This window comes from Octodon degus, unplaced genomic scaffold (genome assembly GCF_000260255.1).
Source record: "Octodon degus isolate 3935 unplaced genomic scaffold, OctDeg1.0 scaffold00184, whole genome shotgun sequence".
NCBI lineage: Eukaryota > Metazoa > Chordata > Mammalia > Rodentia > Octodontidae > Octodon > Octodon degus.
This window is the reverse complement of record NW_004524760.1, coordinates 3946236-3959010: the sequence shown is the minus strand read 5'-3', so window position 1 is coordinate 3959010 and position 12775 is coordinate 3946236. Positions and strand designations below refer to the sequence as shown.

The 12775-nt window shown below is 43.0% G+C and overlaps 1 protein-coding gene across 2 annotated transcripts in view; it reads right to left on the bottom strand.

Moving 5' to 3' along the window:
- Positions 1 to 11266, bottom strand: part of Habp4 (hyaluronan binding protein 4) — a 30791-nt gene extending 19525 nt beyond the window's left edge. The window contains exons 1-2 of one of the 2 annotated variants that reach the window (XM_023703998.1): positions 10859 to 11266; positions 6010 to 6175 (exon numbers count right to left, since the gene is read on the bottom strand). In XM_023703998.1, coding sequence (XP_023559766.1) covers positions 6010 to 6175; positions 10859 to 11138 — 446 coding nt within the window. In that variant the 5' untranslated portion in view covers positions 11139 to 11266. The remainder of the gene's footprint in view (positions 1 to 6009; positions 6176 to 10858) is intronic. The other variant, XM_023703999.1, reaches the window with a different exon arrangement.
- Positions 11267 to 12775: the final 1509 nt, after the last annotated feature.

Sequence of the window (12775 nt, the reverse complement as noted above, 5' to 3'; positions counted from 1 at the left end):
TCCCCCAGCACCACATGCCAGCCAGCCCTGCCCCCTGGTGGGCTGAGCTGGCCACACACACACACACACACATAAATAAATAAAATTTAAAAAAAGAAAAATAAGGTCACAATAAAAATCTGGTCTAAGTGTACAGAAATTTAGATCAGATACCAACAAATTATTAAATTGTTTCAAAACAGTGATTGAAACCAAGCCTAAAAGCAGCCCTGTAGGGCCAGGGATACAGCTCAGTAGCACAGTGCCTGCCTGGCAAATGCACGGTCCTGAGTTGGATTCCAGGTATCAAAACACCTAGTGTGTTCTGGCAATTTCCAGCTTTGAAAACACTTTTTATTCCACAGCCTTTTTCTCCTAATTAAATACATTCATGATACTTTCTTTTTATTTATTTATTTTTTTGAGACAGGGTCTTGGTATGTAGTTCACGCTGGTCTTGAACTTACTATGTTAAGCAACTGCACTGAAGATGGCAATTTGTAATAGTAGGTTCATGCTTGGAGTGCCTGTCATTCTGGTCTTCTGAAGACATGCTGCTTGTCATGACATGCCGGTTGCTGCCATGCTGGCTCTCGGGTAGATGATTGTTTAAAAAGGAAGGGGGTGGTAAATGAAGGCAGGAGATAGGAAAAGGAGTGCTGCAGGACTGTCTTGCTGTACATGATTAGATTTCTGGACTTATGTGTAAACACATAATTCTTTATTCCTATTTTTAAAATATATTTTAATATTTAAAATTTTTTCATCATATTCTATAGGGACTTAAAGTTTAACATATCAATACTTGATGAAAAATACCTGTTCCATGTTATGCCTAAGATATTTGATATTCAGACAGACAGTGAGGTTAAGTTCAACAGCCTAAGTTGTATGGTAATAACAATAAGCTTGTCTTCTGGATGGTTAACAACCTAAGTTTGCAGACCAAAATTAGAGAAAAAGGAGGGCCACAAGGAAAGCCAACATTTTGGCCCTTGCCTTCTAAGGTCAATTAAGACTCAGGACATATGAGAACCTGTACTGTAACGTCATGTAACTCAGTTGTGTCCCAAATTTTCTGATCAAGGAGATTATAGGGCCAAAGAAGAAAGTGATTGATGATGTAGAATGTGCCCAAGGAGAGTCACATGGAGAGAAAACATTCTCTCAGGCTTTTACAGAGAGCATATTGGCCAAGCAATGACTGTGACTCATCCACATGGCTGACACTGACAAAGGATCTACAAACTGAGGTACAAGGTCTCAGGATAAATCCTGAGGGGATCTGACCTTATCAGAAACAAAAGCTAAGAAGATCCAATACTACTATGGGCTACTGGACTCTTTTAGAACATTTTGCTGAGTTTACACACCTATAATATTCAAATAATGGAACTTAAAAAAAGGGTATACAGATGAATGTCCATTTTGTATCTGTGTATTCAAAGTGGTGAGGATAGATATATAGTTACATTCTCTTAATGAATAGAGTGATTTGTTCTAATGGTGTTTGTAAATAGGGGATACAGATGAATGACCATTTGGTATCTGTGTATTCAAGATGGTTAGGATACATATATAGCTACATTCTCTTAATTCAATGAATAGAGGGATTTTGTTCTAATAGTGTTTGTAAATAGGATATGTGTGCATCTTGTACAACAAATAACCATTAGGAACACAGTATGCAATGTGTTAATTATTGAAACTGTCCTACCAATTTGGTTTGAAACTGTCTCATTGCTATTTGTTTCTCAATAAAATTATGGAAAAAAAATTAAAGGAGAACTAAAGTATCTAAAAAAAAAAAAAAAAAAGAATTTACTATGTAACAGGCAAGGCTCAAACTTATAATGATCCTCTGCCTCAGCTTTCCGAGTTCTGGGATAACAGGCATGAGCCATCAGGTCCAGTTCTCATAATCAGTTTTTTATAATCACTATATTATAAAGTGTATCTTCTTTTTATAAAGATTTGTGAAGACTGAGTGATCCTGTACTACATTTAGGAAGATTTCTGGCAAACTCACAAGCAAAAAGAAGGAAAATAGCATTTGAGCCAAACATTGTTTTACATATCCATAATTCACTGTCATGCAACAATCCTAGTTCTAGAGTTTGGACATAGAACGGTTCTCAAAGTCCTATGTTGTATAAACTTGTCACCAGCCCATAGCACTACCGGGAAGGCCCCCAGCTCACAGTGCTACTCAGGGGGCACTTTGGGACTCTGGTCTCTGAAAAGACTTCTACCACACACTTAAGCATAATGTGCTGCCCCACTCAAGTTGAAAAGCCACAGGGTCACCAGCATAGCTGTGAGCCAACACAAACCTTTCCTCCCCTTACATTGATTACCTCTGGGGTTCTGTTCCAGTAAGGAAAAGCTAACAAGGAGACATGAGCACCTGCTCCTCAGATAGAGTCCCACGCTCACAGAGTGTGAATGAGAAGTCAGTGTTTAGTGGGTACAGTTTCAATTTGGGGGATAAAAGTTCTGGAGGTGGATCGAGGAGATGGGGGTGTAACAGCGTGAATGTGCTTAATGCAAAGGAACAGTATACTTAGAGATGATTAAAATGGTAAATTTGCAGTATATATATTATGCCACAACTTTTTTCTTTATTTGGAGAAAGGAGGAGTTAAACATCTGGGCAAGCAATTCCTCTTTAACTATTACTAATTTCAAATACCCAGTAGAGAGGTGTAAAAATTAAAGAGCCAAAATGAATCCAGACAATTTCCTAATGATCTGAGAGTTCAGTTCATCTGGAGTCTAAGGAAATATTCCCGCTACACCGACAACAACAGTTGCAGGTACAACGCAGCCCACATGGTGCAGCTGGTGTCTGCGCCTCAGACACTAGAGTCCAGCCCAGTGCCAAATGGGCTCTGCTTTTAAAGGAACACATGTCCAGCCTGGGCCGGGTGACAATCCAGTTCAGCTGGCTGCGACCAGAGTTGGGACTGCTGATCCCTGTCTGTCTGCTATCTGTGCGTACAAACTGAAGGCTGAGTTTAGATCATCTTTCAAAATTACCAACAGTCTACAATTCTGTTCCACAGATGTACCGAAGAAATTTGAGGTGATATCATTTTTCAATCAAATAAGGAAAATCTGCACTTTGACTTATTATTTTGACATATATATTATATGTAAGTCTGGAAAAATGTGGTAAAAAAATTTCCTCAAAGATAATGATAACAGCAAATGATGGGTACCACAGTCGTGACTTATCACTGTGTCTCAACTTTCCTGCACCCCAGTTTCTGTTTTCACACTATAGACAGTTTGGCAAATTTATACAATTATAAGGAAAAACTACCAATCTTTTAAAAAACTTTTGTTTATAGACAGGCCACACCATGTTGTCCAGGCTAGCCTCAGACTCGTTGTACAACTACCAATCTTTTAAAAATTTTTATTTAGAGACAGTGCCTCTGGCCTAAACTCACTACATAGCCCAAACTGGCCTCAAAGTTGCAGTAATCCTCCTGCCTCAGCCTCCCAAGCACTGGGATTTCAGGCGCTTGCCCAGGAGAAGTATAAATCTTGCTACCTACATCCCTTCAGCCCTGCACAAGGCACAGAGGTTTGGATTTGGCTTTAGACATCTGCCTGGAACCACCGCTGCAGGTCCAGCTGCAATTCCACTCTTACGACTCAACCCAGGAGATGCCATCAGGTGTCAAAAGCTGCTCACCAGGTATCACTGATAACAACAAAACCTGGGAGCTGAGCAAATGTCCAACACTAGGGGAGTGGTTACATTATGATACATCCAAAGAAAAGATCGTAACAGTCATTAAAAACAGCAACCAAACATTAGTAATGACATGCAAAATGTTTATGCCGTATCAAGAGAAAAAGAAAGACTACAAAAACTTAATGTGCCTTATCATCTGGTCAAAGCAGAGCAACACATTAAAAAAAAGAAAAAGAAGAAAACAGGCCATAACATTAAGAACAATCATAACAAGATTTATAGTTCTGCTGGGCATGGTGGCACTTGCCTGAAATCCCAGTACTTGGGAGGCTGAGGCAGGAGGATTACCGCAACTTCAAGGCCAGCTTAGGCTATGTAGTAAGTTTAGGCCAGACGTACTGTCTCTAAATAAAAATTTTTATTTTATTTTATTATTTATTTATTTATTTGCAGAACCAGGGATTGAACTCAGGCCCTTGCACTTGCCAGGCAAGCACTTATTCTACTGAGCTATCTCCCTGGCCCCTAAATAAAAATTTTTTAAAGATTGGTAGTTGTATAGTGAGTCTGAGGCTAGCCTGGACAATATGGTATGGCATGTCTATAAACAAACAAAATTTTTTAAAAGATTGGTAGTTTTTCTTTATAACTGTATAAATTTGCCAAACTGTCTATAGTGACTATTTCTTTAAACATCTAACTTTTATTATCAGAAGAGTATTTGATAAGAAACCAAAGAAAATAATTTCCAGTATCATAGGATTTTTGTTGTTGTTGTTGTTGTTGTTGATACAGGGTCTCACTACACAGTTCAGACTCTCGTAGTGATCCTCCTGTCTCACAGGCTCCCCAGCACTGGGATTACAGGTGTGCACCACCATGCCCGGTTTCAGGGTCTGCACAGCATATGGAACCAAGGATCAAACTTGGGTCCCTGTGAGTGCCAGGCAGACGCTTCGACCATGGCATTACCTCCCCAGCCCACCACAGGACTTAATAATTCAAATTTCCTTGAACTGCTGATCCCGGCATGGTGGCGCACGCCTGTAATCTCAGTACTTAGGAGGCCAAGGCAGGAGGACTGTCCACAGTTCCACTGCCAGTCTAGGTCACATAGTGAGTTCAAGGCCAGCCTGAGCTACATACCGAGGCTCTATCTCAAAACACAAAACAACACTACACTTCCCTACATATATCTAATATGGCACACCGAGAAGCACACATTTACTGCCTTCTTGGTGTTCCTATCAAACGGAAGCATCTCATTCCACAAAGACACATCAGATACATTCAGATTCCTGGGTGTGAAAAATGCCCTCAAAGACATTAATAAAGCAAAGGACACAGGTGCCATGGGCATAAGACAGAACTGGCTCACACTCTATAAATGTCAAATGCATAAAGAAAGAGGAAGACTAGGGCTGACAAGATAACTCAGCAGACTAAAGGGCCTGCTTAAGCAAGCTTAGGCAAAGCACAGGTTCAATCCCAGGCACCACAGATGGCACCAGCCCCGCCCCCTAGGTGGGCTGAGCCAGCCAAAGTCTGGGCACAGTGGCACATGCCTGTAATCCCAGTGCCAGGGAGGCTGAAAGCTGGAGGATCACCATGAATCGGAGCTGCATAGTGAGACCCTGTCATAACCAAATACATATATAAGAAAGAAAGAAAGAAGACTGAGGAGCTACTCCAGATTAAAGGAGACAACGTGTAATGCATATTCCTAGACTGCATCCTGAATCAGAAAGGTTTTTTCTTTTGTTATTAGGTCAACTGATGAAATGTAAACCAATACGCAGCTTAGATAATCTACAAAATTAGATCATGGTATTGTACCAGTGTTATGGGTTTGATCATTATACCACGTTTTTAGGAAATACATATAAAGAATTTAGGGACAGAAGAATATTTGTCGGTCTTACTCTCCAAAGACAGTATTGAATTAGTAAAGTAAAATCAAAACTATAACCTTAATTCAAAATAACTCCCTAGTCTAGAACTTCAAAGAAATTTTAAGCACTTCTGTGTAACTTGTTATGAGTGCTTTTTGCTTAGCAAATACTATATTTTACTTGCTGGGGATGGAATCTAGGGCCTTGCGCACACCATGCCAGCACTTTCACCCAGCTTTGCCCCCTCTCGATTTATTTTAAATCATTTCCTGTACCAGGACATAAGGTTAACTACGAGATAATGAAGATCTTTCCTACGTCACCTAAGTAATGGGATCTGCCACCATTCCCAGCCTGCACTCTGGACAGATCAGGAAGGCCACTTCCTGCAAACCCTGAGACCCCACTCTCTCTAAGGGTGGCAGCACATACTTTTCATCTGTGTACTTCTCGGCTGTAAAGTCCGCCTGCCGCTCGGTCTCATAGGGTCGATATTCCCTGTAGGATCGCCGCTCAGCTTTGTCTGGTGTCACCTCTGTCCCCCTGCTGTCGTTCCATCCTTGAACCTCCTCTCTTCTGGAAGTACGCCCCAGGCCTGCTAACAGAAACAAAGCAAAAAGCTGGACACAACCTCCACAAGAGTGGTGTAAAACTTCACAGGTACTTCTTTCATTTTCCTAGATCCCTGAAAAATTTTGAGAAGTAAAATTTCAAAGAACAAAAAAGCTGCAAACTCGCGAAGTGTTCCATACTTTTTCTCAATAAAATTATTTTTTTAAAAAAGCTGCAGATCCAACTACCTAGAGCTTACCACTTTTAAACAAAACTTTACTATTAAATCTCTCTTTCCTAAATGTCCTAGAAAGTACAAGATTTTAAAACATGTAAGCTACAAGATTTTTAAACATCTACAGGTATTTTGATTCCTAAGAGGAATACAGCAATTTAAGCACACCCATTAATATTTTAGCTGTACAACCAATGTGAAGAATGATTTTTTTTTTTTTTTTGGCAGAACCGGGGATTGAACTCAGGCCCTTGCACTTGCCAGGCAAGCACTTATTCTACTGAGCTATCTTCTATTCTACTGAGCTATCTTCCCAGCCCCTGAAGAATGATTTATACTAAGAAATATTGTAGTAAGCAGAAGGTGGTGGTTATCCACACAGTTATGGAAATATTTCACTAAATAAATTACTAAATTTCGCTAAATATATTTCGCTAATTTATACCAAGAAATACTGTTGTAAGCAGAAGGTTATATAACAGCTATGGATATATTTCACTAAATAAATTACTAACAGGGGTAGCTTTACCAAATATGGTTATAAATTCTTTTCAGAAAATTAAAGGAAAAATTCCCGGCATTTCAGATTTTACTTTCAGGATCTCAACTGTACATAAAGGCCTATGGTTATGCATCGGCTCCTGAAGGTGTCATTTTGAAACAGTTTGTATTGCACCTTTATGTTAAAAACAGATTTTCTTGCTTTTGATGAGATGTATATACTTGGTATCATACTTCTTAAGTATGAGCCCCAACTGGTACATTCTGAGTACAGTCAATATTCGTAGGCCTCATCTTTCTCACCCACTGAGACATTCATACCCAGCAAGGCTAAGGACAGGGTTCAGGGGCTACTCTAGTCTTTTCCTCTCTCTCTTCTTCCCTACTGCTCTCATTTAGTTTTTTTATGCTTTAAATTATTATTATTTTGGTACTGGGAATCAAATTCAGAACTTTGTGCTTGCCAGGTAGGTGTTTGTGCTGCTGAGCTACATCCCCGGGCTTAAATTTTTAAATCTATGCTTGAAATTAACACCTGGTATTTTGTGAAGAATTTGTCACTTCTTAAATCATCTCCTAAAAATGTCAGGGAACCCAGGGCCTTTGCATTGAGCTATATCCTCATCCTGTTAAACTTGAGATCCTCTTGCCTCAGCCTGCTAGAGTGCTGGGATTACAGATATGCACCACTACTCTCTGCTTACTACAATATTTCTTGGTATAAATTATTCTTCACAAGGGCCGACCAAATAGCTCAGCAGATTAAAGCGCCTGCAAGCAGGCACATGGCTGGGGGTTCCATCCCCTGTCCTGCTGTACCAGCCCCGCCCCTGGGGTGTGCAGAGATAGCAACTGAGACTGGGCGTGGTGGCACGCCTGTAATCCCAGCACTTGGGAGGCTTTAAGCAGAAGAATCATTATGAGTCTGATCTAGTAGTGAGATCCTGAACACCCTGTAGACCGTTCCCTAAAATACAGAAAAAAAATGTTCTTCACATTGGTTATATAGCTAAAATATATTAAATTTATTGTTAATGAGTATGCTTAAATTGCTGGATTCCTCTTAGATATACACATGACTTTTAATATATGTATATTTCTATATAATTTGTTTTGTTTGAGACAAGGTCTCTGTGTAGTGAAGGCTACCCCTGAACTCACTTATGTAGCTCAGGCTGGCTCCAAACTCATGGCTTTCCTTCTACTCTGCCTCCCTAGTGCTGGGATTACATGCCTGGTCCATGTAATATTTTTTTGTCTGCATTTTATAGTCTGAGTACAAGTAAACATTAACTGGCCTCATTTTATTTTATGTTTTTTATTTATTTATTTTTGGCAGAACTGGGACCCTTGCACTTGCCAGGCAAGCGCTTACTCTACTGAGCTATCTCCCCAGCCCCAACTGGCCTCATTGTAAAGTGACATGTCTGTGACACCACTAACAAAACTGTGCAACTTACTACCTTTAACACAAAGTTATCTCCCTTAGAGTGAAATTAAAACTTGGACAACAGACCTGAAATCAATTAGCTATGATCTTTAATATCCTATAACCTAGAAACATCTAAGTGCAATGTGCATCCAACTTAGAGTGAGGTCACAATCCATTCTTGTGACATGGTTAGGGCACAGGAAAGATGTCATCATATATAGAGCACTATGCTTTTATTGTAGAAACATATAGTACCAGAAGACCAAAACTGGAAGAGGCTTTTGAAATACAATGCAGAAAAAATGCGATTTTGAAAATAACCTAATAAACACAAAATTATTAACAGACCAAAACGCAAGTTACCAGGACATTCGTCAGAAGTAACAATGCTTCTCAATACTTTTCTCTCAGTGTGGAGAGCCATTTTAGAACAGCATCAGATTTCCTATCTGCAAGTTTTAGCACACTTTTAAATCCTGAACTACAGAATTACCCATCCTGCCTCCTTTCTGCAGCTTATCTTTTAACTCTATCAATTAAATTGGAAATTCACCACTCAAAATCTAAACTATGACATTTCTGGGTATAAACTGAAAACTGGTAAATGCAATTTGACTGCTTACTAGGATGATCATAAATACCCAGCAAATGCTTCATGGTTCCTCAAAAACCCCCCAAAACAAAGGTAATCAGTGACTGACTTTCCCTTCAATATTTAGTTCTAAAAGATCAAGGCTGCGACTTAACCTAGCTTGTTCTGTGCTGGGTCAGCAGCTCCGAGCAGCAGCGCACGTGCCACATCTCACCAGCTCTTTTCAATAAAAGGCTGGCAAATGCAGCTTCACGGTGTTAGCTCAACCAAGCCCACAGGAGAAACAAACACAACAAAATTTACACAGTAAGATTTCCTTTAAAAAAAAAAAAAGTTGAGCTTTAGCTCAAAGACCTTAGTTCTGAAAGACCAGAAAAGCAAAGTTAGAATAGCATCTGGTAATTCAAGAATGAATTTATTGGGCCAGGCTCACGCAAACAACCTTTAGACACAAGCTCAGGATGTTAAAAGCCTACATTTTTTCATGGAGAAATCTCGCCCTTTCCACATTTGGGGGAGTTAACATTTTTAAAATCTCATATGTGAAATTTATCTACACTAAGCTTTCACGTACAACATTCAAATTAAAGATTTTGAGTGTAGACAAGCACAATCCTTTGTACCAATTAGCACTAACAAGACCTTGAAAGTTGTTCCCTAACTCCCATCATGATAAATTTAGTACAGTAGCTACTTTGATAGGAATTAATGAGATCTTTACTTCTGAAACTGTGCATACTTGACAAGAAGCTACAATAATGTCTAACTTCAAAATCAACTAAGGATCTTTAACACACATCTCGTAAGTCTGATTGCTGAGGCTGAACCACCAATGGAGGGAAACATATAAGCACATTAGATTGCAATGTGAAATAAGAAAAGTAGGCTGCAACCCCGTTTATATCATTTAAGTTTAGCAAAAGAAACAGCACTATACATTTACGCATATAAATTCATGCATGTAAGTATAGTACCTACACTAGGAAAATTACAGGGTCTTCATTTAACATATATTTTGAGTTTTAGTTTTAACACATTTTTTAAAAGGCTAAAAATCATATTAACACCTCCTCACTTCAGTCTCACACTCTCAAATTATAGTCCATTTTCATTTGTTAAAAAATAAGTGGGAAAATACAAGTAGAGAGGCAGCTTAGCTTTCCTTGATGCTTCCACTTGCCTTGTATTTATCTAAATTTAAGACAAAAAACACAGAACATAATTCAAGTGTTCTCTCCTATTGCTTAAAGAGGGTCATATACGTACTGGGATATCCAATAACTTTTTAAAAAATCAAGTAATTTCCAACCTCTTTATGTTCTGACTCTCAAGCGATGTCTCTGGATTTCTCATAAAGGTAAACATTACCTAAAGTCAAAGCCCAGTGGAAACCGCAGTCTCTTGGGGTCGGAATGCAATTTTTAATCAGGCCAGAAACAAGCCGCTGCAGGCCAGCAGCTATCCGGCCCAGCGCTGGCTGGAGGGGCCGCGCTGCTCATCCTAGCCATGGTCCTCTCCCTGCCTTCCTGGGCCGCTCCGCAGGCTGTGCCCTGACCTCCCTGCTCACCCGAGACGGGAGACCGCGCACGCTCTGCGTGGAAGGTCAGCCCCTCTCTCCTACAGCAGCTCGAATGAATCCCAAGTCGCACACCCCGTCCACACAGCACGCTGCCCTGGGAGTTGAGGTGTGGGGCGGAGGGGAAGGCACAGGGCCTGACCACACAGGCCGACCCCTCTCCGTCCTCCACCGGGTCCGCAACCGCCTCAAGACCGCGGAGGCCAGGAAGCGAGCGGAAAAGGCTCCCGCTGGGTCCCCACGACCCTGGTCTTCGTGCCAGCGACCTCCCTCCACTCCGCCTACTCCGGGGTCCCGCACCTCGGAAGAGTCTGGGGAACCCCCGTGTGGATCCCGGCCCGAGAGATCACCCCACCGTCCCGAAATTCGGCCGAGGCAGGGTGACCTCCGTACCCTGCTGTGGCGGTGGCGGTGGCAAGGCACCCCCGGGGCTCGCGGGACCCTTGCGCTCTTTGCGGGACCCCTTGCGGCCGCCTACGCCGGGCTTGGGCCCCGGGGCCGTGGCTCCAGCCTCGTCGCGCTTTTTGCGCGGCAGCTGCAGCTGGCGCCGGCGCTCGGCCTCGCGCAGGACGTCAAATGGGTCCGACTCGTCGTCCAGCAGCTGGTGAAAGCGGTTGGCAACGACGCAGCCGAAGGTCTCCTGCATGGTGGCGCCGGCCGGGCCGCCCTTCATGCTTGGCGCGGCACTGCTAGCCGGCCGGGCGCCCACGGGAGCGCGCCTCAGCGGAGACAGAGACGAGAACCCATCCGGCCAGCCGCAGCAGCTCCCTGGACCGCGCCTACCAGCCCCGCCCCCACAGCACCAGGACCAATCAGAAAGCACAAACACGCCCCTTTCTGGGCTGGCGCACCAGAAGATCCAATCACCGGCCGGCGGCTGTTGCGTCACGCTGGCTCGTGCCCCTCCCCAACGGCGCGCTGGGAGGGCGGGGCAAGGGCGGAGCCTGCTCTGCGAACAGTGGTTGTGCAGACCCCGCTGTACTGTGTTTCGCTGAGTGAGATCTGGTCCCTCCGCTATGGTCACTCACTTTTTGAGCGCTGTGTGCTCGGCGTGTGTAGAAGGAGACCGTAGCGCCGTGTGCTCCTTTGGGTTCTGCCCCTCGGCGATGGGTCACTCACTTTTTGAGCGCTGTGTGCTCGGCGTGTGTAGGAGGAGACCGTAGCGCCGTGTGCTCCTTCGGGTTCTGTGTTCCTTCACGGAGCCGGACCCAAAGGACTAACGAAGCTTGGAAAGGTCGGAGGAGAAGGTAGCGCAGACGGGAGTTTAGGAGCAGGGTAACCGGAGTGCCAGGAGTTGGGCCTTCCAACTCTTCGTTTATCCATATTCTGTCAGCAGAAGGAACCAGGCTTTACGCAGGAGCAGATTTGTATTTTAAAAGGCCACTGTTGGGGCCGGGGAGATGGCTCAGTAGAATAAGCGCTTCCCTGGCAAGCACAAGGACCTGAGTTCAATCCCCGGTTCGGAGTAAAAAGTGGATGCAAGGAGCTGGGCTTTGTGGTGTATGCTTGCACCCCAGCACTGTGGTAGGCTGAGGCAGTAAGATCTGTAGTTGGAGCTCAGCCACTTAGACCTTGTCTCCAAAATTTAAAAAGGGCTGAGGATGCAGGTTAGTATAAAGGCCCCGGGTTCAATCCTCAGTGCACCAAGCACAAGGTAGCTGTAGAGTTCTAGCAAAGAACTGATGATAGGGAGTTAGTTGGCTTAGTGTGGTGGCAATACAGGCAAAAGAAAATACATTCAAGGGCTGTTTTGGAGGTTGTCAGCAGTGCATGGAAGGCTACTAGGATCATCTGTATGGGTGATATGGACTAAAGAATGGTCAACTTGTAACACCTAGCTGAACTGAATCAGTGTGGTTCGGGGAATATAAGGCCCACCTGAGATTTGTTGTCAGCTTTGTGAAAGGAGAACTGGATGGAAAGATGGTGTACTGTTGATTCTCTTGGAGAAGCTTGCCACGCTGGTTTTCCTAATAGAAACTCAGCTGTTCATCATAGGAGCTCATTCTATCTGGAACTAAGGATGACTATAGTTCTGTTTCAGGGAGTATGGTTCTTACCTCAAGCATCACTTACTGCCTCCAGTGCAGATCTTTCAGCCTAGTGGCACAGACCCTTCACCCTGTTGAAACAGACTTTTTAGCTTTCGGCACTGGCCTTTGGGCCTTCCCAGTGCAGATCCTTGATACAGACTTGCATGAGACATTGCCATGGGCTCTAGGTCTTAAGCTGGACTGGTGCAGGACATTGCCCTGGGATCTAGGCCCTCAGCTTCTTTGTGTCTGTAGTGCATGGATAAATCTATTATTT